General features: G+C 30.2%; 3 protein-coding genes across 5 annotated transcripts; 2 read left to right on the top strand and 1 right to left on the bottom strand.

Annotated features, from left to right (window-relative positions):
• Nucleotides 1-3,086: 3,086 nt before the first annotated feature.
• LOC106689474 (beta-1,4-glucuronyltransferase 1) lies at nucleotides 3,087-14,867 on the bottom strand. 3 transcript variants are annotated; one of them, XR_001344450.3, is made up of 7 exons: nucleotides 14,612-14,867; nucleotides 13,558-13,758; nucleotides 13,004-13,336; nucleotides 8,799-8,990; nucleotides 8,563-8,730; nucleotides 7,160-7,437; nucleotides 3,087-3,613 (listed from the first exon to the last, which is right to left on the bottom strand). XR_001344450.3 is itself a non-coding variant. In XM_014434446.3 (6 exons), exons 1-6 carry the CDS (start codon nucleotides 14,774-14,776, stop codon nucleotides 7,243-7,245), a joined length of 1,254 nt encoding a protein of 417 aa, XP_014289932.1. In that variant the 5' UTR covers nucleotides 14,777-14,867; the 3' UTR covers nucleotides 3,087-7,242. The 3 variants fall into 3 exon arrangements, 2 of the variants coding, with proteins under 2 accessions (XP_014289932.1, XP_066906211.1); XM_014434446.3 differs by having other exon boundaries at nucleotides 3,087-7,437; XM_067050110.1 differs by lacking the exon at nucleotides 13,558-13,758 and having other exon boundaries at nucleotides 3,087-7,437.
• A 454-nt stretch (nucleotides 14,868-15,321) lies between these two features.
• LOC106689471 (serine/threonine-protein phosphatase 4 regulatory subunit 2) lies at nucleotides 15,322-16,704 on the top strand. The gene has a single exon (XM_014434442.1). The coding sequence runs from the start codon at nucleotides 15,322-15,324 to the stop codon at nucleotides 16,702-16,704; it is 1,383 nt and encodes a 460-aa protein (XP_014289928.1).
• A 4,271-nt stretch (nucleotides 16,705-20,975) lies between these two features.
• On the top strand, nucleotides 20,976-23,272 carry LOC106689472 (RNA-binding protein 28). The gene has a single exon (XM_014434443.2). It carries the CDS (start codon nucleotides 21,060-21,062, stop codon nucleotides 22,761-22,763), a length of 1,704 nt encoding a protein of 567 aa, XP_014289929.2. The 5' UTR covers nucleotides 20,976-21,059; the 3' UTR covers nucleotides 22,764-23,272.
• Nucleotides 23,273-25,947: the final 2,675 nt, after the last annotated feature.

The raw sequence follows: 25,947 nt of genomic DNA on the forward strand, positions 1-25,947 counted from the left end.
TATTTTGTAAAACTATTCATTGTATGTGTAAAATTATTCTGTTTATACTTTCTTTTTATATTTTTCTATACTTACTTATTCTTGTTTTGTTTTTAGCCCTGAAGAAGGCTAGAAACTCTAGCCGAAACGTCGGCACATTAAAATAAGTTAATCATACTTATTTGTGTTTCATTGACCGCACCCCCCAACCATCTTCTCCTCATTTAATTTACATTTACTGCACTAAAATCAGAACTTAAATTCTGGCGAATGTTGAGTTCTAGTTCTGACAGCTATTATAGAATAACATATATATTTTGAAAACCGAATAAAATATACAAGGAACACTAGTGAGAAATTTTAATGAGTTAAGGGCACTGAACTACGTAAAATTCATGACCCTGATCAGTTCGTTGACCTGTCGGTGTGGCACTTTTGAGTGTAGACATAACAATAAATACAATCCTAAACAAAGAGGTTACACAAGATGTAGAAATAATGCATTCGAATACCATAACTTCAATTGGAGGGACACATTGTTTTAGATAAGTGGTAGTAGTAGAGAATGATATTTATTAATCCGAGTGGTAGAGAATGATATTTATTAATCCGGGTGGTAGAGAATGGTATTTATTAATCCGAGTGGCAGAGAATGGTATTTATTAATCCGAGTGGTAGAAAATGGTATTTATTATTCCGAGTAATAGAGAATAATATTTATTAATCCGAATACAAGAGAATGATATTTATTAATCCGAATACTAGAGAATGAAAGTATGTTGGAAAATTTAAGTCAAATATTAACACCTTTACCCAATATATGGATTTCTTTTTATTACCCCCAAACTGTTGATTTCTGACATATGGAGGGGAGTAGGGTTATAAGAACCTATTCTACCAGAGTAGTGTGGCAGAATGGACCCCCAGTTTTCATTCCATTAGGAATTAAGTCAAACTAGGCATGATTCGAAACGGCGCCTCTCTTAGCTATCTCGGAACTGCAGCGGCTTGTGTTTTTTTAACCACAACAGGAGAGCCAAAATTTATTTAGCGAGACTACCAGGAACTGGTACAGTAACTAAGTCAGGAACTGGCGTAGATGGGAATCGAATCGACACTTATTTTAAATTGGTTCCTCAAGAATTCAAATTCATTCGGTCATTTAAGAATCCAATATTAATGAATTCTCCACCGGAAAGAAGCATAAATTCTTTAAACAATTTTCTTAATAATCTGTTGAAAAATACCACCTATGATTATCAATATTATTATCTATCCAGACAGATCCGGCTCAGTGTACTAGTATTATTTCCTTGTTTTTGAAAATATAATGCAATTAAGAGAAAAAAAAATTTAAATCCAATATTATCAAGCCCGGATTGAAATAGATAAAATAGCACTACGTACTAAGATACATGTATAATTATTATGTATGTAGTGACTTCCAATATACAATAATGAATAATTGATAAAAGCCTACAATAAAAACTAGAAAAAAATAACAAGAAAGCATTGTAAAATACAGCCGAAGCTTCATGTGGGAGAAGTCTTGTAGCCGGATATTGTCTATTGTCAGCTAACAAATGGCGATTAAAAAATAGATGGCTCATGGACGATATAACCATTTCATAAGCCAGTCAATAACAAACGCCGAAAACAAAACCAGAGGGTTTTACGCCTTTATGCAACAATAAATTAACAAACGCAGTCTGGAGCGGAACAAGGCAAGCGGTAAAACGCATCGGGCCCCACCAAAATATCCTTTCCAGGAAACTCTTATTAAATTATAAACAAAAAAAATTATTAAAATTCGATACCAGAAACTTAAATAACCATAAATTTTACAAATTAATAATTCTATGAATTTCCACCTTCCTTTAATTCTTGAAAATACATCAATTATTTGGCAAAGTTAATTCGGCTTAAAATTTCGATCTTTGTAAACGGAAATAATTGCTATATTATTAATTCCTTTAAAGAGTATAGTGTAAAATTATACGAATGACATCTTTTAAATAATATTCTATACAATCTTTTACCTGTTTTAGAACAGAAAATGATCTTTCTCCAGCTTACTTTAGATGCAGGAATGGCTAAAAAAGAAAATTCAACATTCCAAAATGTGCAACACACTTCTTTGGCTGCTAGATAGGTGTCTGGTGTAGTTTTCATATTGTCATTTTCTCTTAGAAATAATATTACAAAGTGGAATTCATCTTCAAAAGTACAAACAGTAATATAAAACTTTATTACTTTTTAGGAAGAGAATCAAAACAGATTGAATTTTATTTAGATAAATGAGCAAAAATTGGTTTATTTTCTCAAACAAAGTAACAAATAAAACATTTATTTATGAATGGAATATGGTAAATAAAAAAACTCAAATATTAGAATTCTATGTAATTCTACTATGAGTTTTTTTTACCGCACCCGGACCATATTCCATTCATCTATACACATGGTCAATCAACAATCTTCCAGTATGTAACATTTATTTATCTTTAAAAATCGCAAAATATTTGCTTAATTACTTGGACCATAGTAATAAGTTTTAGAGTAAAAGCACTAAATATTTAACAAGTATTTGTCTGTTTGTATAATGTATCATATGACAGGAATGACAGGAGTCATGGATAACCAAACTAGATCAGTACCAGTATTAATATTTGTATTAGTGTATGTTCTAAACCTATTTAAATGAAAGAGATGACGTTCCTTATAGATAAAATATCAAAAAGGAAATATAATGATCCTTTTTTTTTTTATACTATTAATTATATGAGATACCATATAGATTCTGGGATAACACACATTTTATGTTTCTCTATTTTGTTTGGAACAATAGAAAGAACTGCTAGCTTTTGTCAAAACTATACTAAATTTTCAACACTTGTAAACTGACAGCAATGATATTTATACATTAATTTTTCTTTCTTGCTCAGAAACCATAATAAAAACAAAATAGTGTTCATTTAATATATTTGGACATCTCATAGAAACTTTGTTACCTTCGTCAGTATTTGAAATTTAACAATATATTTTTTTATTAAAGTTGACTCCAACAGCTTATAATGGTTATGCTAGTTATGGTCTATAAGGTAAATAAATAATGGATTCAAAACAAAATTTATTAAAAGAAAATATAATTTACAACACATTACTGATTCAAAAAACCTAGAAAAAAAAAATTTAGTTTTATTAAGTGGTAGTTGACTAGTCTTTTCTTTGAAATAAAAAATATTACAATTTTACATTACACTAGCTGTGCCCTACGGTTTCACTTATATTAAATTTGGGTAATACAAAGCTGTTTAATTATGATGAGTACATAACTAATCGTCTCTGACTAACTGAATAATGTCCAAACTTTATCAGGAAAAAAAAATGCAGTCGTACCAGACAGAATTAACTGACATTAAAGAACTGAGAGCTTATGACTCAAGCAATGCAGAAGAGTGTACGCTAGTTACTACTGACTCTCATGCTAGATGGAGGAATAATCTCATTCAAAACCAAGTGAAATAATAGATCAGTCCTCTGATGAGAAGTAAATTTCTCCCCAAATTCATAAAAAAAAAGCGCATATAACTATTAAGTCGTTGAGGCAACAAAAACATCCTAGATAATTTGCAATCTAAAAATATAAATAAATATTTATTCATATAAATTATTTTGGACTGCATGAAAGAATTCTAAACATGTAATAAATTTTAATTAAATAAAACTAAATGTAAACAAATTTATAATAAATAACAATGCTATAGAGATTGAATCCAAATATCGGCATCGTAGCCATACATAAAAAAGCACGATATTTTAAGGATATATTATTAGTAATTCCAATATTCATCATCGATATCGATATCAATCTTTGGCATCGACATTCCGAACTTCAATACTCTCCAAAGAAAAAAATCAATATTCAAGAAAATATTTACAGTACATTCTATTTTTTATTGATATTGAAAATTGATATAGTTCGTAGTTCGTAATTTCGTAATTTCATATGATATTTGAAGGAAATATTCAGCGATCACTCCGATATCTCTAAATGAAAGAGAGAAAAACACTTTATTAGAAAAATTTGTAATAGCCAACTTCATTGGGTTGCCTTATACACAGCATGCTTATAACTAGTGAATCACAATTATTTATAACATTTACAGTTCATTTCTATTAACTTTATATTCAATTTCCACAACTATATTTAAAATGTTTAAACAAAATTATAATACAATAAAATATTTGCATATTTTTAATTGATATCGATATCAATCATTAGCATCGTAATTCATTCAATATATACAAGAATATTTATACCTTAAATGGTGGATGAATTAAAAATTTAAGAAAAGATTTACATTAAAATATTTGAATTTTATTCAAATAATCCATATCGATATCGACAATTGATATCGATATAGATTATTTGAAACAGTTCGAGATTGCTAGAAAATATCTACTATTCCTACCAATATTTCTTATTGACATCGATATCAAACTTCGGCAGCGAAAGATCATTTTATCAAAATATCGATATTTCATTGAAGAAAGACAAAGATATTTTAAGACTAGTTTTAAAATTAAATATTTAAATTTGATGTCGATAGTAAATCTCGATATCGGTATTCCACTTTCTTATTAATTTCGATATTGATGTTTGACTTTCTTCTGATTATTGATATCAATCTTTGGCAACAATATTTTAAGAATATTTTATCAAAATTTCGATACATTAAAACAAAGGTAAAGAAATTTTAATGGCAGTTTTAAAATATAATATTTCAATTTTATTTTGATATCCCACATTCTTAATAAAATTCTGCTTCTGGTATCCTATTCCTAGGCTGAAGTACCGGATGGGCAGGTGATGAAGCTGAGAATGTGCATAAATGCGATGAAACTACAACCCGGATAAGCAGCCAAGATTGCGAAGTACTACCAGAACTGGCATCCAAATGGCAAGCAATGGTGCAGAGAAAAAATAATAGCAAAAGAACTAGGAACTACACCTATTGCAAAGAGATAAAAGAGGGTTGAATGTAAATCCGTAAGTTATGCAAGGCTACAAGTGGGCAAAGGGTTGCAATAGTGCAAAAACAGCCTAATAATCAAGGGGGAAAGATGATACAAAAACAGCCTAATAATCAAGAAGGAATGTTGATCTACATGCACATATCCCTCAGGAGAGGGTTCCTGAGGATAGAAGAGATGAGGATCTTCCCAAATTTTAAGAACATACAAAACACCGAATAAAGTATGAAGGTGGAGTAAGGTATAAGTTATTGGTATTGGTAACTGGTAGGAGAACTAGTCCAGCAAGTGAGCCAATTGGTCTTTTTTACCAACCCCTGGCAGCTACGAGAGTAGCATATTAACCAAGGTGGGGGAGGTGGTCCAAGATTCACTTCTCAGAACCGCCAAGAAATAAATATTAACTGCCCCAAGTGGGAATTATCTAAAATATATATATTTTTTCAAACAACTATTCATATTTTCATAAAGTATTAAGTACCTCAAAGATACAGTATATTGGATTTTGGATTTTCTTTACACTGCCATAAAACTCGAGACGGATTTTGTCAAGTTTTTTTAGTGATTGGTTGTTTTATTTTTCTACATAAATGTCTGATATTATTCAGTCAATCAAATGTACTTGCTCATGTATTCAACATACTTATGAAACTGACGTAGTATAATCCAAATTTAACAAGGGCGAAGCTGTGGTGTACAACTAATATAAGATTAATTACAAACTAAGTGAACTAAATATAGTTAAGATAATATAAGTTGCTAATATCTTAAGATATTATATATATTTTATGTAATAGTGACACTTACTGATTCGATGAGACGGTCTGTATGACATTGCTGCAGTCGAGGTAAATGACTAGAATAAAGTACTCCCTAGATCTAGGATGATTATGAAGGATATCAATGATGAACTGTTAAGGTGTCTATAATGGCCTGTCAACCCTATCTCTTCTACCCTTCAAATTATGATAAGTGGGTCAGCTATATGATTAAATAACTATATTCACTTTTTCAGAAACATATGTGTAAAACCACTACAATGAAAATAAACAAAATGCATGAATATAACTTAGATGTTAACTGTGAACTACTTAAGAAACTGCTGATGCAATTAGGAGTATCCAGAGGAGTGTATATAGGAGAGCTGAACAAACAATACTTTAATATGAAACTGGTTCTTCTGAAACTAAATGACAAATCAAGGCCTCTTTATAGTAATATTTAAAAGAGCAGCATTGCTAGTAGTTTTTAATTTGCCAAACTCCTTAGTTTTCCATACTGAATGATATTTGTAGTTACTGCTTTGTTTCTATGGGCTGTAGTATGATGTTATGAAGCCTTAAGCTTCTGCAAGATTATTTTTCAAATCAGACAAGTAGTTCCTGTTATTCCGTTTTTAAACAAACTCTTCAACTTTATATACTGAAGTTTTCACTTAATTCTTTAAAGTCATCATCTTGATTCTCAAGCCTCCCCCAGCTATTTTCTTGATGGTTTGTAATTTCTTCTTTTAATCCATTGTCTTGTAGGTCATAAGCATAAAAGGTGATATGAAGGATGGGGTATTCTTAAATATGAACCTTTTATCTTACTGGACTAGTTTGCACTAAATCTCTATAATCTGATTATCTCTATAAATTCACTTACTTCAAGTTCTCAAACTTTCACTTATCAATTCTCAAACTTCACTTACTCAAAATACGCCTTACATCAAACTCTATTAACTTCAATATATCTCCTCAAGCTAAGAAGTTGGAAGTAGAAAAGTGATTATTTAGTTATTTTCTTGAATTTACAGGCCTTCTTAAATTTTTCCTTTTTTTTTTTTTTTATAAAAATAAAGCTTTTTTTTTCACACGATTAAGTTGTTTTTAAACAAATTTTTATTTAATGAAGTGTTTGTAGTTGACCGTAGATTAATATGAGGAGACTTTTATTTTAATCAAATTTTTATCTATATTCACTAAAAAAAAATCTTAGTTCCGATACTTAGCATGCACTTTGTCACAGGTTCCTCGATTTCACTGTTTTTTAAATTTCTCTACAACAATTCTTTTAGATTAAATAATATTTAAAAATATAAATAAATTATCTTGCAAGGTGATAACGTTAACTGTACAATATGTGTAGTATAAATTAGTTTCACCTAACAAAGTAGAACACAAACAGGAAGACTTCTTTTCTAAAATCTACATTATCACATTTTTAAAGTATAACATTAGTAGTATTTCAATAGCAACGCCTGGATGAGTCAATATATTTGTATTTCAATTCAGTCTTAAAAACACGAAACAAAAGTCTGTTGCTTTCTTGTTCTCTATCCTTCTCAATATGAAAATTTTGTTCGGTTTTGAAACCACGGTGAACAAGAAAACCATTATTCATCACAGAGAATGTGTAACCAGCTACATGTAGTTCACAGACCTGGAATAAAATAAAATATGTTCATTCATCAAACCTATAATTCAATACTTGAGTCACAGAAGTTATCACAAATTCAAACAGGCAATGCCCCAATTTTTTTTTCTTCTGTCTCACTTAGTTTTTTTAGAGTAATACAAACTTTCGGCAAAACTTATGTTTTTTTATCCTTGCAGCTCTAAGAGAAACTTACTTGCCCAACAGAAAAACATTGTACTGTTGTTATTCAACAACTAAATCATATAAAACTTTTAGGTAATATTTCATAACTGTAATGATTATTATACAGAAAAACAAAACAGTAATCAATGTATGATAAACAAAAATTTACAAAAATATTCGTATCAAGCTATGAAAATTGTAAAGCAAAGTGGAATATTTTACAAAAAACAATATTAGGGACCTAAGGTAATATGTTAATTAAAAAAAAAAAAACCAAAAAAAAACAAACCTTTTTGTAGATATTCTGATGATACTTAATAAATAATAAAAATAATACAATTATAAAATTGTAAGTTTAGGTCCAAAAAAAATTTTATGTCCAATTATGAAAATTTGAAGTTAAATACAGTGTTTTACAATAGCATTATTAAAGACCAAAAGCAATATTTTAATCAAATAAATATATATATTTAAAAAAAAGTAATTATGATTATATTTACCATTATGCAGAAAAATTAAAATAAGAGCATTTTATCCTTTTACTACAGAAAAAATTAACTTGAATCCGATTTGGGTTTTAATGTGAATTAAAAAATGTTATTTTACTAAATAATTACAATGAATCAAAGAAATTATTTTTTCAATTTGTTATATGTATTTATTGATAACATGTAATAATAAAACTGATAATATATCAGGTTTTATATTAAACAATAATGTTGAGTATAGAGTAGAGTTCAAAAATAACACTTTACAAAACACAAATATGACTATCCAAATATGGTAACTATGATAGTTAATACAATGATTTTTTCCCCCCCGCATTTTAAAGGTTAATTTCTCGCTTTTAGAATGGGCTTATGTTAAATACTACATAATACTTATGTTAAATGATACATGTACATAATAATGATAAAGAATTTCTTACTGGCATAAAAGAAGTACAATATAAAAAAAATCATATACCTGACTAATTCTGTTAAAACCATACTGTTTGAACCTTTCATCATACAAAGGAACATTATTACTAGCAATGTAAAATGGCTCCCAAGGATCTTTCCATAATACGTCAAAAATAGTAGCCATTTCAGACCCAGGTGGCTCATTTAACCAACCCTCATAATTTGTCAAATCCTAAAAAAATATGATTTTAAAATAGTCTATAACACTTGTTTCAAGAACTATTGCGAGATAATACACACCTGACATTTCGGACAAATTTGAGCATAGAAGGGACGAACTTCTCCAGTTTCTATTAAACTTAAAAGTTGAGGCTTGTTCAAAGGTGGAGAAACAGCTTCTTTGGCTTCAAATACTGGTATCACAAAAACAGTTTTATCATAACGACGATTCTTTCTGAACAGTCCTTTTTTTGTAGCAAATAATAAAAATTCCTTAAAATAAAAAAAACATAAAAATTACAAATTCAATAAATTAGTAAGTACAGTGCTATTTTTAACGAATAGTATTTATTCCCTAAATGTATTTATATAACTTTTATTTTATATAAAGGATTCATAATAATACATAGAGTATATTTTATTACTATAGTAAATTAGATTAGATTATAGTTTTATTCTAGGCGATCACGCCCTTTTAACTTCATTTATATCTTCTTTTGAACTTTTGACATTTAATTAATTTTAATATCGGCTTTTTATTATATTTTCCTTTGAATCTATGTGTTAGTCTTATTCTCGTAAAATGTATCTATTTGTTTGTTTTTGGTAAACTGATCTACTGCTGTGACTATGAATGATGGTCTGATCTCACATTGCCGTCTAATATTGAATTTGTTTAGCGGGTCACTGAAGAGGATCTGGGAGGGTGAATTCCAGAGAGCGAATTTGTTAATCAGGTGATTTAAAAAATTGTGAAATGGTGAAATTGGAGGAGCAGAAATGAGAAAGAAAAATAGGAATGAATTGAAACATTTGTATTTGTTATACAGACCGAAATTGATTGTAAAAGGAAACTGTAGGGAAAAAAAAATTGTTTATCATATCTTATTATTATATCTCTTTATATCTGATTATACCATGTATCTGTAATTTATATATGTCTGATTACGGATTGATAAGTATGCTGTGTGAGATAGCAACCTGATGTATTTAGGCAGCATAGATAAATAAAGTATTTCTCTCTCTCTGTTTTCTTTTAACGATTATCCTGGTTGATATTGGTAATTTATATTTTAGAATACAGTTGGATTTCTTTCAAAACTTTTATGATTTTGTCTATGGGATGGATCTGTTGAGTCTTTTAGAGCCAATTCACTGGAACGAGGTATTTTATTATTTTCAAAGCTTTGACAAATGATGTGCATTCTTGCCAACTTTTGTGTGCATTTCTCAACTTATTAGCCAGTGGAACCTCAGCCCACAATGAATCCCAACTTTTCCGGACTCTGTTCCTTATAAATGCTTTAACATCTTTCAGTTAGTAATTTTGGAGAGGTGAAACATTCATTGTAGCTGCCTCTATAGCCACAGCCTCATTTCCAGGTATTTTTGAGAGCCCTGGAGTCCAGAGGTATGTCCTTTATTACTATAGCATATATAGTAGATACTAATTTTTATTAAAGTCGCTTTTCTTCAAATAAAGTAAAGTTCATTCGATTTAGGTGCAAGAGTTGTAATGAAGAAATAATATTTTTATCTTATTTGGTATTTTATTTTTATTTTTTACATTTTTTTTTTAATCACCAACTGTATTAGCAATCATGAATTGGTCTGTTATACTGTAAGAAAGATAACACTTTATATAGGAAAAGGAAATAATTCCTGTCAGCATAGAAAAACAAGTCATATTACAAAAAATAAATAAATAAAAATTCTCAAATTTTTAGGTCATTTCTGACTCAATAATAAGATTCCATACTTAAAGGTTCATGTCTGTCACTTCATTTGTTTTTTCGATATTGTGTTTCTTAGTCTACTCTCTATTTCATCCCACAAATATTCCAAATATTTATTAGAATTATAGTCTTGAGACTAATCGAAAGTAAGAAGTTTTTTATGGATATGGATTAGTCATTCCCTAACATTCTTAGAATGAATAGTGCTGAAGGTCTTTTTTGTGAAAAACAAAATAATCTCCCACACTTAGGTTGATGGGCAGTTGACTTGAAATGTTTTATAAAATTATCCAAATAGAAATATTGATCCACAAATGCTTTGGAGACCTCTATTTTCAATCAATAAAACTATGTTCCCAACACCAGAAGTGCTCAGATTTCCACAATGAAAATGTTTCTTCCTTCATGTTACTTAGTTTTGGGGTTTTAAATGTTTCAAAAAACAAAACTTCTCCAGTAAGGAAAATATTGAACTGGTTTTATTTAGTAAATATAAAAAAATGAGTAATATTCATGATCATTTGCCTAATAAGAGAAATTATCAAGTTACTTAAGATTTAGTTTCTTAGAGATACTGGACTTTTTTCTGTAAGCAGCAATTTGTTCTAGTAAAAATTGATACAGTTCCCATAAATAAAACAATACACCTATCTATGACTCAAGATAAAAAAACTAATGAATCATTCACCCCCATTGTGTTAGTGGGTATATAGGTGTAGAGTCAACTTTATGAGACTGAAAAGATCCTTTCTTAAATCTTAACCCCAATGAAGAAACTTCTCAGAGATTGTGGGAATTGCATGTTGAACTCAGACAGCCAAGATTTCACTGATCAGAAATATTTAATAAAATAAATAATTTCTTGACATCTGTTAAAGCATGCGGCCATTATCTGTGTTGTTGCTGCTAATATATTCACTTAAATTGTCATCTAATAAGGTTAATAGTATTTTTAAAAAAAAATATGAACGAAAGTTATAAACCAGCATAAATTAAATTATCTATCAACCTTCAGCATTAATCAATAAGTACTACGGTTTAAATAAAAAATAAATATGTTCCGCAAACAAAATACAACGTCAAAAGATCGAGAAAAGTTCTGAGAACTGCTACAAACTCTACTGGAACATACCGCTATATATACAGATGGCTTGAAGTCAGATAACGCAACAGGATCTGCCTTTGTGACACAAAACACAACCCATAAGAGAAAACTGCATCATCTCTCTAATATTTATACCGCAGAACTAAATGCCATAGCATCTGCCCTTTACTTTTGCATGACAAATATACCAAATGGCAATAAAGTAATAATTAGCACTGGGACTCCATTAGCACTCTTCAAGGACTAGATATAATGTATTCAGTTCACCCACTTGTTCAACGAACTCATGAATACTTAATAATGCTAAAACAAATAGTTAAACAGTCTACTTCATCTGGGCCCCCGGACATGTTGGTATTACAGGAAATGAGATGGCTGAAAAAGCTGCTAGGGAAACACTAGTCCTCCCAGGTAGAACTGCAGCAATCTTAACTGCACAGGAACTTGCTCGCCCTTTGAAGGAATGTATAAATAAAAGATGGCAGGCAATGTGCGATGAAAGTCCACCCAGTAAGTTGAAATCTATAAAGAAAGATGTGAAGTCCTGGATTACATCAACCCGAAGTAGGCGCCGCGAAGAAATAGTGATCACCTGACTCAGAATAGGATATACCCGAATGACACACATCCACCTCATAACAGGAGAGGCCCCTCCAAAATGTTTGAAATGTCATAGTAATCTGACCGTCAAACATATTTTTGAAGAATGTGATGACTACAAATTAACTCTGAACCAGTTAGGGATACCAACAAATGTACCAATGACTTTGAGAAATGATGAATCCGTAATAGAAAGTCATTAAATTTGTCCATAAAACTAACTTAATAATCAGCCTTTAATTATTATAATTATCTATTTTTCTTGCCTTATTTTTAAAATTAGAATAGTTACTTATCTGCTTTTCATCATCCTTTCCACTATTGTTACGATTATTAATCAAATTATAATTGCCTGCTAGATAATATTTCAAATCTTATCAAAATGAGTCCCACTGCTGCGGATATACACACCATACCAAAGGTATGATTCTGTGGAACAACTAGGCCTAACCAAAACTAACAACCAATGGGCGTTGATGACCAGGCTGTTAAATGTCCTTTCAAAACTAACAAACAAACAAAAATGAATATTTGATTATCAGGTATGTGACACATAGTGTCAGTTAAGTTTAACTCTATTTAATGTTTTTAATTCATGGTATTTAATTACTTGAAAAGTATACTTAATCTGTTCAAAACAGATTAATGACAAAAAATATATAATACAAATTGTCCTGATTTAATCTACCATTGCTAATCATTTTATAGATGTTATAATTACTATGCTTTTATGGTTTCAATTTTCGGACCTTAAAAATCCAGTTTCAGATTTCTACACAGTTCCACAAGCGTATACAAGAAATATTATTTATAACTTATAAATAAAAAATTAATAAAACAATTACCTGTCTTAAATTTTCACTAGGAACCATATCAACATCTATAGTGAAAATAAATTCAGTATGTGAAGCCCTTCGAGCAACATTTCGAAGTAGATTATTTGGATAGTCCATGATGGAATCATAGTTCTGAAAAGATCCTACTGAGTTATTACCTACATCCAATGTAGGAAAAGGTGATAAGATAGGTACTGGTTCATCGTTGTTAGGGACAGGAGTCACAACAGAAAAAGACACATTATCCTTAATGGATTTAATATCTATTTGGATGCTAGCTATTTTCCATAATGTTAGAGCAATATTTTCAACTTCGGAATATACTGCAACAGAAACTGGGCCCTGAAAAAATAAACATAAGATTACTTTTTTTAAGTATTAGAATTAATAAAAGATATATTAAAAAGTGAGAAGGAAAAAGTAATGATATTCGCATGGTCTTGAAAGGCCGTTCCATGAAAAAAAAAAAAATATATTAAAATAAGTACATTTAACAATAAAAATGACCAAATAAATCATAAATAATATGTATGTATGACAACCCAATTAAAAAAGTACTTTACCTGCCACTGTTTAGCTAGTGGAATAACTTTAGACAAGTGATTAAAAGTACAGTGTGTAATCAATGTTATATCAGGATTTGGCTCAGTAAACACTAAAGATCTGACAGCATCTGCCAAATTCACGATACGGTAAACCCCAGTTGAATCCAAATAATGTTTATTGTTTAGAGTGGTTTCCAATTTTTCATAAATCAATCTAGCCTAGAATAAACAATATCATTACTTAATAAGTATTAAACGTTCATAAAATCAAAGCACTTTCAAAATGAAAAAAGTCAGGTAGTTCTATTGTTTTGATATGTTGTTTAGGATAGGATCAACATTAAAAATCTAAATATGTGACTTTAGAAAACGACCAGAAGTTCAGATTTAATGCAGAAAAAACCTTAATATTTTTGTTTTTTTATCCATGTTCAATATACTGGAAACTATCCACTACATGAAAAATATTATGCATAAATTATTTAAAGTAGATTAAAATTAATAAAATTTCATTCCTTACATACCGAGCACAATGTTTAATAGTACACCCCAAAACCCAGTTGGTGTGATGATTTGCAAACTTGAGCTTTGCATTTCATGGACCCAAAACAGTAGAAATAACCAATCCTATAAATCTAATTAGATTCATAGAATCTACTGATCTTAAGCTTTATTAATAGGACTGGCTGCAGTATAATTAAAAAAAAGCCATAATTAAAAAAAAAATCAAAACAACCTGACCTTTTGCATGTATTTATAGAATTACATAAACTTGACAATAACATCCTTGTTTACTAATGTCAATGATAATATTATAGGAATAAAATTGTGAGAAAATTCCCATAAAGACAACTCACAGGTTAAGCTTAGCTATTTATTATAACCCGATTCTAAAAAGAAATGAAATGACAATGAAAAATGGAATAAATCAAGGTCCTTACAAAAATTGGAATTTACCAAAAATAATATATTATAAAGTAATATGGTATCCTAACATCACTAAGAGCACAGATCAGCTATTTTTTTACAATTTAATCTAAAAAATAAATAAGTAATAATAAAAAAGTGACACCTGTTGTTCTGGAGACAAGAAGTCTCCTTTTTGTTCTTGAAATATTTTTGCTCTCTGGGAACGAATTATTTCCAAATGGTTTAAAAGAATCAAATGAATAACTTGAAGGATAGCAACTATACATGTTAAAAGTAATATAAGCTTAGCACATGAACCAATAATCATTAGTAAACAATGGAGTGATAGCAATTATTATTTAAGCGATGGATATCATTATTTATTTACACTTCGTTTTGTTGATAACAGTGCCGCTCATTATAACCTGGTAATGATGTCATTGTTATAAACTAATAATCACATGTCAAACAAAATTTATTTTTATATTCTTTAATGATAAATCTGAATTGGTGGTAATTATTTTAGGTGTCTTAATTACTTTTGTACTAGTATAATACAATATATTTTGAATAATCTAGTTAATATATATCTACATGAATATGGCTGATCGGTAATTGAAACCAATTTGAAATGAATTAAAATCAAAACTATTGAAAAAATTAAAAATATCTTAAGATTTTTATTTTGGTCATTGAAAACGAAATAGTTTTACCTATTAAAGATTAATTTATTTGGTAATTGTGATAGGTTTCCTAACCTGGGTCGATTTCACCGGTGTTTATGTAGAGGCGTTGTATTTTCCATTTTGAGTAACCTTTACTACAGGTAGTTGTGTTCATTAGCCTAGTTCAGTGTTTGTTGTTTCCTGAAGTATGGATAATGCTGAAGAAATTATGCATTCCCTTGAAGAATTTAGTAAGTTAAAACCTAAAGATATTCCCAGAGAGCTTGAAGATTATTTGGGTTATGTTGCGAAAACAGGAGACCCTGTTTTCAAATGGTCTATTATTAAGTGTCTTTTTCGAGAGAAATTACTAAATGTTATTACTGATTTTTATGAAAGTACTTTGTCTATAGAGTTGCCACCTTGTCCAAATGTTGACCCCTTTAATTATGAAAGAATGAAAGCTAATCTGTTAGAAAAACTTGATTCATTTAATGGTGCTCCTTTTACTGTTCAGAGGATTTCTGAGCTTTTAACAAACCCATGGAAGGAATATAATAGGGCAGATAAGTTCATGAGAGCTATTGAAAAAAATATTTTGGTTGTCAGTACACGAGAACCCGGCAGATATGCTGACAATGAAGTGGATACACAACAAGACTCTTCTTTTAATGGAATTCCTGGACCAAATGATTCTGGAATTGAATCGTCATTCACATGCAATGATATTGCAGATCCTGATTCTTCCTCTCATAATTTTGATGCTAATCAAGAATCTCAAACAACTTTAGTGACAGGTGCCACCTCAAATAATATAACCTCCGTTTCTTTTAAGGAGAATGCTGGAGATATTGGAGATAGTGCTTGTTCTAATGAACTAGGTCTTATCAGAAATGATGAAGTGAGTCAAGAAATTATAATTGAAGAAAAAGACACTGAAACAGTTATTTGTTCGACTATTAATGAGCAGCAACCCGAGTCGGTAGAACCACAAAGTGAAAGTGCTGTACCAATAGGTGAAAACAAGGCTACTGATTTATCTATGGATACTGAATGTTCATTAGAGAGCTCAGGAGATTCAAATGTTTCCAGTAATGAAGTTAGTGATGAATCCAAAGAAGCCAGTGTCGAAGTTAGTAAGACAGAAGCTATTGATTGTTTGCAAGTGGATGAGAACAAATCATCAACTGTCACGGAGAGTAATGATTCTTCTGAGCATGTTGAAATTGTTAGTAATTCTCAAGATAACAGTACAGAAGGTTCTGAATCTAGTGCTTCAGGGGTGTTTGAAGAATCCCGTCCTACTGAATGTGATACTAGTAATTCTTTGGATTCCGAAACTAGCAATTCTTGTGATGCAGAATTGGAAGTTAAACAGCCAGTGGAACAACTTAGTTCTGTCGTGGAATGTAAGGTGGATTCTTCAGAAGTTAATGAAGCTGCATCAACATCTAGTTATTCAGTTAGTGAAACAACTAAAACTGAAGAAAGTGCAGAAGCTTCTAATCCTTCAACCTCAACCTCTTGTGAACCATCTGAGATGGATGTGGGAGAGTGCCAAATATCCCATGTTGATCAGTCTCAAAGTTGAATAAATAATGTAACTAAATAGACTGTGCGCTTTAAATATTGTATTAATGTTTATTAAAATTTTTATTATTGACACTGTATAAAATTGTATGAAAGTATTGTCTTTTGAAAAGGCCGCTGTTACTTCGTTTTAATATTTACTTAATATGTTCCTCCGTCTTCTTTGCTTGCAAAAGGAGATAAATGTTTATAGATAATTAATGGTTGTGTCTTCTTTTGATCACTATTAGATATCAGTAGAAGGTATTAAAAGTTGTGCTTGAGTACATTATGAATGTTTCTAGTAACACCATTATGTGAGGACCATTTGATTTTTTATCAAACGACATTTATTCATGTCCATTTATTTTGTGTGATGAGAACAGTGTTTTGTGAAAATGTATTCAGGGTTTTATTTATTGATAGTATTTAAGAAATCTTGTGATTTACTTCAAAAACATTGATATTTTTGTAAATATAAATTGAATAACTTCATTTATTGTGTAGACTTTCAAATAAAGTTTTGATTTTATTGTTCTTTTTATTATTTTAATTTTATTTACTCTTATATTATCCATTTACCTTCTTTATTGACATTATAGTTGTGTAATATAATCCAAATTAAGATGACTTTGCAGGCAGGGTTATTAGGAAACACCATACTTATGCAGCTGCTGATTTGTTTCTATTTTCTATTGCTTTTTTGATGCTGCATTGTGGAATATTTTAATTTTTTTGATTAAGTAACTATTACAGTTGTGGTAATACATATCATAAAATGTTGTTTACCAAATCATTGGTTAAAGAGGTATACATAATGTCCAGGTAACCTGTCAGATAAATAATCAAAAAATTTATTAATAGCACTTCCATCCATCATCTAGACTAATCCCATGGTTTATGATTTTTAGATAATTATTATGCAGATGTATGATATTTGATTCAATAGAGAAGAAAACCTTGTCCATATTTAAGTAATTAAAAAATTAAAACAGATCAACCTACAAAAACAAGTTTGTTTCTTGTGATGATAAGTGGTATTGCTTGCAATACAATTTCAGTTATTTAGATTGTACTGAATAAGAGATGGAATTGCTTTATTAATTTATAAAATTTGACTTCTTGAACAGTTTTGGTCAACAACGCCTAAATTTTACCAAGTGTGATTCTATTCCTTTGAAGAAAATAACTATTTGCTTCTGTTTTCATATGGTCTTTATAGAAACGGTTTAAAATGTGACTTGACTTTACTGCCTTAATTATTTTTTTTTTCTTAGTTTTATTTGGTAGTAGGGCTTGGGTGTAAAGGGAATGAACTTTCTAACTTAAGGGCTTATCGTGCATCGGAGTGTTGTTACTCCATTTATAGTGGAGTTATACTGGACTTAACTTTCATTGCAGTTGCATAGAACATAATAATATAGAATCAATAGACAATATTCATAAGCCATTGTGGATTATCAACTGCTCTTGTAAGCACTAAGAGTATTTTATTAGCTATTTTGCATATCATTCTAATTTGTGATCTGGAGCCATTCAATTTGGGTGAACCAATTAATTTTTTTTTGTAAAGTTGCATAAATTAACATTTTATTTACCTCCAATTAAAGACCATAACACCTACTTCTAAGCTTCAACCTCAGTTCGAAGTGCCCTAGTTCCAATTTGAGAGCCGTAACTATGGTGATTGTCCATCTTGTGACCACTGTTCTGTAATGTGTTGGCAATAAATCATTAAGGAGTTCTATCGAAGGCACTTTTAATATCAGCGAAGAAACCAATAAATTAAAAATAATTTCCGTGTGGGCTTGGGCTAGTTTTTTTTGCTCAATCCTTGAGACCAAATGTCGTACAATAAGATGTTACAGGTTTAGGCTGCTTATGTGTAAATTGGTTTGAATGTACTGAAAATATTTTTAGAACCTGTTCTATCTTATAGTCTTAAATGTTTCTCAATTTTTTTCATTAGAAAGTGTGTTAAGGAGTGTTTCACATAGATGGGATGTGAGGGCCTTGGGATTGGCTGCAGGAGGCTTATCAATATGTATTTAGTAAGGTCTTATAACAATAAGACAGTCCTGACAAGGACTGTGTTAATTTACCTTCTCTGATGTTTCAGTGCTATTGTAGTTGGAAGATTTTAACAAGTAAATACACTACAAAAGTGCTGACAAATGCACTTTTAAGTCTCCTAATTTCCAAACATTTACCAGGGTAACACAAGTTCAATTTCTGGCCTAGTGGTCCACAGAATTCTTCAGGTTCAGAACCACTGGTATAAAGATTTTGGCATCTTTATAGGATACTTTCCCCAGTTTTTGGTATATAGACTATTTCTGATGTTCCCTAGCAATTGGGAACCCAGACTAATGCCATAATTTCACTTAAGAGTTCCAATATGTATTGTCAAATCACTGTTTGGCCCTGTAATGTCACAAAAAAAAAGTTTTTGGTATATAGACCATTGCTGGTGTTCCCTAGCAATTGGAAACCCAGACTAATGTCATACTTTCACTTAAGAGTTCCAATATGTATTGTCAAATCACTGTTTGGCCCTATAATGTCACAAAAATGACACCACAGTCAGTGTATTTGAATGATGCAAATGAATTAAATACCCATTCAATTTTGCCAATAGTGTTCTTATCATTGACCTTTCTTTTTTAACTACTATAAATCCTATTTTAAGTAAATTACTTGCTCTTCTTGATGTTTCTTAGTTTGTTTATAATACAAATTTCCAAGGATTGTTTAAAAACAGTGAATCATTGCCTTTAATTCCTTTTAAAATGGAATTTATTAAATCAATAATTTTTCTCATTTATTTGATTCCTCAGTTTTTCTGCTGTTACTTCCAAGTAAACTATCGTTTCTACAAACGTTTTAGATTTGAATTTGTTTAAATTTTGATTTATGACCCTCACAAGACACAAGATTTCATAACAATTGCTAGTGCCCTCCAGTGGTTCCAAATGACCGCATGGACAAGGGGGACCAAGAGCCACGACCGCAAGGGATGACCGATTCTTGCGCCTACATGCTCTCAGAAGAAGGTAAGTTACAAGTTCTAAACTCAGTTACCTCACTCAAAGTATCGGCCATTTCGGCTCTCACTGTGAGGAGAAGGTTGAGAGAGTGGTTTGAGCTGTCGATGGGTTACTTCAGAACCTCTTCTAACCAGAGAACATCGAGTAGTGAGACTGCAATTTGCCAGAGAACACCTTAATTGGAATTTCGATGATTGGAGGAGTGTTTGTTTTTCTGACGAGGACAGAATCGCTCTTCTGATGGTAGAGTTCAGACATGGAAACGATGTGAAGAAAGATTTGCTTAATAGTACTCGAGGTAATACTATTTTTTTGGTGGGGCTCAAGCATGTTCTGGGCTGGTATCACGATGGAGGCTCGCATAGAGTTACTGATTGTTCGAGGACAATCTTTGAATGCAGCAAGGAGGATGTTGAAAGGCCCGCTCCATATCCTGACCTCAACCTGTCTGAGATCAACACAAAAGAAATATTTGAAGTCGTGTCCCAGCTCCTGCTAATCTGACTCAATTGGATCAAGCTGCATTGGAAAAATGGGAAAGTATTCCTCAAGAAAAATCGTGAATATCATCAAAAATCTGGAAGAAGTAATCAAGGCCGGGGAGGTTACTGTAAATACTAATAAAATTTTAATTTTAAGAAAGCTTTTTTGAAATTTTATTTTAATTTTTATGAAAGTTCCATTTTAGTAAATTCATTTTTTTTTTTTTTTAATGTATGATTATTAATTTCTTAGTCTTCCTAAAAAGAAAGTAAAACTCCGTAATAATAATGGATAAATAAAATGGAATTCTTGTTAAAATATTTGAGTGTTGCGTTAATTTGTGATCAGGAGTGTATTTTATATACAAGTCACCGTAAGTTTATTTTATTCTGGAAAACTAAAAATTTTTCTTTCAGTGAACAATATCTTTAAAACTAATAGCTATGCCAAAAATAAAATTAACTTTTGATTTTCTATGAGAATTCTTTACTGAAAAGTTTTCTTTCCTTTGGAAATTTTAGAGTTAGAAGCTCTGGAAAACAACTGGAAGAGTCTACATCTTGACTTTACTACCCAAAGGAACTTTATTCACCGGTACTCTGAATTGCTAAGTTTCTTCTTTAAAAAAAGGAGGGTGTTAATTGAATATTGTATCTCCTATATAAATTAAAAATATATTTGTTCATTCCAAACATGATGTTAATGTCTCTTGTAAGAATCTATCCCTTTTAGAACCTACCTCTATGAAATTCCTATGAAAAATAATTTGTTTGCAACCTGACGTTACCTTCCCCTTGTAGGAAGCATGGTGTGAAGTTTATTTATTGAGTCGTAATTATCAATTGAAATGAAGGTCATTAAGGAAAATAAATTCAAGAAGAAGCAAAAGAATCTTAAATCAGCTCGTCTCATAGTTAGAAATCTTCCTTTCAAGTGTAATGAACAATCTGTTCGTGAACATTTTTCCAAGTTTGGTGATATAGTGGATGTAAAGCTATTGAAAAAAGGTGAGAAGTTGGTAGGGTGTGGTTTTGTTCAATATGATAATAAATTACATGCAGCAAAAGCTATTTCCAAGCTCAGTGGTAATGATTTCATGGGTCGGCCAATTATTGTTGACTGGGCATTACCCAAAGATAAATTCTCTAAGCAAGGAACTGATAGTGAAGAAGTATCTCATGTAAAATCAGAAACACTAGTTAAAGAAGAAGAACCTGATGCCATATCGTGTAACATAGTAACTGACAATCAAGTTAAAAAGAGACATAGAAATGATACCCTTTCAGATGAAGAAGAAATTAGTAGTTCCAATGAAGGCAGTAGTGATGAAGGATCAGGTAGTGATGGAGAGGAGGATTCAGATAATAATAGTGAGGACATAGAGGATAATGATGGAGACAATATGAATGGTACCAACAAGACTGAAAATGAGAAACATAATAAAAAACAGTTGATTGGTAAGTCAGAGAATAAGCAGAAATTCAGATATGATCCAAATGATGTCAATGATGGTCGTACTGTATTTTTGAAAAATATTCCATTTTCAGTCACTGATGATAGTCTTATTAAGTGTGCTCAGGAAATAGGTACTGTGATCTATGCTATTGTTTGTGTTGATCCTTTAACAGAACATTCAAAGGGAACAGGATTTGTTAAGTATAAAGATAAGAATGTAGTTGATGGCTTATTGCAGGGGAAACTAAAATTGTCTATTGATGGAGTTAAATTGGAACCTTATTTAGCTCTAAAGAAAAATCAGATTGAAAATTTGAAAGATAAGAAAGCTCCAAAGGACAATAGAAATTTGTACCTTGTGAGAGAAGGAGTAATTATTGCTGGTTCCCCTTCTGCTGAAGGTGTTTCAGAAGGAGATATGAGTAAGCGATTACAGTTAGAACATTGGAAAACCCAAACATTAAGGAATTTAAACAAATTTGTTTCTCCTTTGCGTCTGGTTGTTCATAACATTCCACCATTTATAGATGATAAGAAGTTACGTCAGATTTTTCTTCAATTTTCTCCAAAAGGGGCTTTCATAAAGGAAGTACGAATCATGAGAAATCTAAATGATGTTGATGAACATGGTATTGGAAAATCGAAAGGTTTTGGATTTGTTAGTTTTACTAAACATGAACATGCTTTAGAAGCTCTAAGAGCTATTAATAACAATCCAAAGATTTTCAAGGAATCCAAAAGACCAATAGTAGGTTTTTCAATTGAAAGTATGACTGCTTTGAAATTGAAAGAAAAACGAAAAGAAAGAAGCCGAGGTTTGAGAAATAAACCATATAAGAGTCAAGAAAACAAGGAACATATTAAAGATGTTAAAAAAACAAAAAAGTCTTTGGATATGGTGAATGAAAATTTACCAATGTTCAGTGGCAATGTTGCCAAACCAGGTGTAAAAAAGATGAGATCTCGGAAAGAACTAAGTGTTCAAGCTCAGTTACATCATAAATCAACTATAGAAAAGAAAAACTCAAATAAAAAATCTTATTTTTCCAAAAAGTTCAGAAGCAAAATGAAAGGAAATCGTAAAAACAAAAAATAATGTTTTTTGTTGATATAAATTTTTATTAATTTCCTATTTTGTTTTTTAAATTTTCATTGAAATATGAAATATGATTATAAGGATTTAAATATTTATACCATCATTGTGTACCTCTGAAGTTGTGGAACTAATGTGTAATTTTTTATTATTATATCATCTTAATATTTTATTTTGTAAATCTTGTATATATTATTTGTGATTTGCAGCCTCAATGTTCACCAAAATGTATGTATGACCTGTATTTAATAATTTTTAATTATGAAATGTTATTTTTCTCATGTTAAATACTGAGTCTTTACCTGTTCAAATTTGATGTTAAAAAATCATAATTTTAAAAACTAATTTAATTTTTATTTTTATTCAATAATTTAAGTTCATAAATAGGTATAGGAATTTCTGTCCCAAACACTAAATTATTCTTTTATTTTTTATTCAGGTTATATAGCGGTCATTCATAGCATCTATATTTGTAAAAATACACATATTGATGAATATACAATGTACATATATATTTTTTAAAAAGAACAATAAAGAATGTTTGTTCCTAAGTGAAATTCCTTTTTTTTATTATACCTTATTTTTGTTAAATTATAAAATTTCTTTGTTTCACACAAAATTTATTTTGTACCCTGCATTTAATTATTTGTAAAGAATGTTTTTGTTTTATTCAAACTGATTTCAATGAATCTAACTTTTGTCTATTTAGATTAATTTTTTTTCAAACCTAGGTAATATAACATGAAATATTAGATGACAAATTTCAAACTTTAGTTTGCAGTACAAGAAAAGTTACATAGACCAGGTAAGGAAGAACTCAAGTCTCTCATCAGACCATGTGATATATTTCGTAGCATATTCATTTGATTTATTTTGTAGCATATTCATGTGATTTATTTTGTAGCATATTTCATATATCTAGAACATTTCAATTAAGGAAGTATCTGTACTTACAAATATGGGTAGATATTAATTGGAATAGCTTTGTCTTCCAGTTTTTGTGTTGCGCCATTACCTATGTTAATAGGTAGGCCTTAGTACTCTAAAGAGAGACAATATTTTGTAGTAAGGAGTGATAAAATTATCTTGAAAGTAAAAAAGGTCATAAAAACCTGGATCATACCTTTAGTTGGCCATACCTGAGGCAGATATGGACACACCAGCTCTCACAAGAATAATAAAAAAAAAAATGACAACTTCTGTCTTTCCGTTGCTGATGAAACTGAAAAATAATGTGAACTACATACATCAGTTCACAGATTCGGCAAGATTGTGTTGATAGCATTGGGTGTGTAAACCTATAAGATCTGTTGATAGCATTGGGGGAATAAACCTTTAAGATTGTGCTCACTTATGTGGTTCTGGGATTCATATTTGATGTATTCTGGTTTAACTATTAACTCTGCCTATTAGGTTTATAATTGATATAGACTGCTCTGAAGTTGTTTTGAACTTTCTAATTTAAAGTGCTGTAAATTTATATAACAGCCCATTAATGTTCATTAGCTACATTATCCTGGGAATTATATTTTGTACTTATTTTGATGATAATGGTATCAAAAGACACTAAAACAATTTTAGTATTATTAACCAGTTCTGAAAGTTCTATATATTAATTCTGCTTTAATTTAGCATAAGATTATTCTATTCTTTGAATAAAAAATATCTGCTTCACATCATAGCAAATGAAATAATTATCTGAACATTAATAAAATAAAATTTAAAAAATGATTAAACTCCTAATTTTAGATTATTCAAAGATTACTGAAACCCTGAAGCAAAAATGTTAGCAAGAATATAGGTTGTACTACTACTTGCCGTTATTTATACCAATATAAAGACAAACATTTTATTAAGTAACTTTGAGAGAAAAAAGAAGTAAGAAACTGATACTTCATATGACAAGTCAGTTTTAACTTACAGGTAGGTTAAAAAGTATTAGAACACCCATAATATTTTACTTTATGCAACATTTAATATAATTATTATCTAATATAAGGTCCTGAGGTATATTTGTAATTTCAAATATATTTTGGACAAATTTCATTTTTAATAATAAAAATTATGTCAAATAATTTAAAAAGCAAAATGTATTGGAACATCCTATGATTGTTTTTTAGATTGAGTGGATTAGAAGGGGTTACCACAGGAGTTAGCAGAGAAATCATAGTATTGTAATCTTCGCGAACTTAATAATGTATAGTTCATTACCTAACTTCAGCATGTCAGTCACTGTATGGAAAAAGAATGGTAAAATTTCAATTGAGCTACAGAAAATTATAGTTATGGCTAATTATTATTAAAATTGATATAGAATTAGTGAAATTGTTAATTGTTGTCAGATCATAGTCTTTAAAATCATAAATCATTTCAGTGAGACTAAATTCTGAACTATTTTACGAAGTTGTCTCAACTTGATGAACTTGACTAAATCTATATTCTTATAAAGACCAGCAAGTTCGGCATTTCCCCTTCTCCAAATTCCACCCTCTCTAACAGGACCAAAAATCCTTCTCAAGATTAATCTTTCAAAGATATGAAGTCTATTTTCATCTTGCTTCTTAAAGGCCCATGCTTCTGATCCATAAGTTAAAACAGGCCGGACCAAGGTTTTGTAGAGGGTGATCTTGGTCCTGTTAGAGAGGAACCTGCTTTTAAAATGCTTTGCTAGACCAAAGTAGCTCTGTTTCGCCGCTGCTATCCTCCTGTTGATTTCTCAAGAGATGTCATTCTCAGAGTTGATCTCAGAACTGAGGTAGACAAGCTACTTACCTTTTCGAAATTATATGATCCAGCCACAAAAGAACCGGTCCCTGGTTCATCTCCTCTGACTCTCATGTACTTGGTCTTAGTTCATTATTGACACTTTTAGCAGAGTATTCAATGACCAAAGGTAGGAGTATGATTAGTTGCATGGTAAGAAATGTTCACAGAAATAATGGATTACATGGACAATTTACCTATCTACTATGCTTTGTAGTGTGATGAAAAAATTTTTTTAAAAATACTAGCATAAGTAAATGGCGATATCAATCACTCCTTATTCATCTGGTAGCATTTTATATTCACTGATGAGTGTAAAATAAAACTTCACTGTTAATCACAAAAACGTTTATTGAATAAGTGACTGGGCTGCTTTTTTTTTTTTTTTTTTTTTTTTTTTTTTTTTTTTAAATTACATTTTTTA

This window comes from Halyomorpha halys, unplaced genomic scaffold, assembly GCF_000696795.3.
Source record: "Halyomorpha halys isolate HHAL.00 unplaced genomic scaffold, Hhal_1.1 Scaffold1369.1, whole genome shotgun sequence".
Classification (NCBI taxonomy): domain Eukaryota; kingdom Metazoa; phylum Arthropoda; class Insecta; order Hemiptera; family Pentatomidae; genus Halyomorpha; species Halyomorpha halys.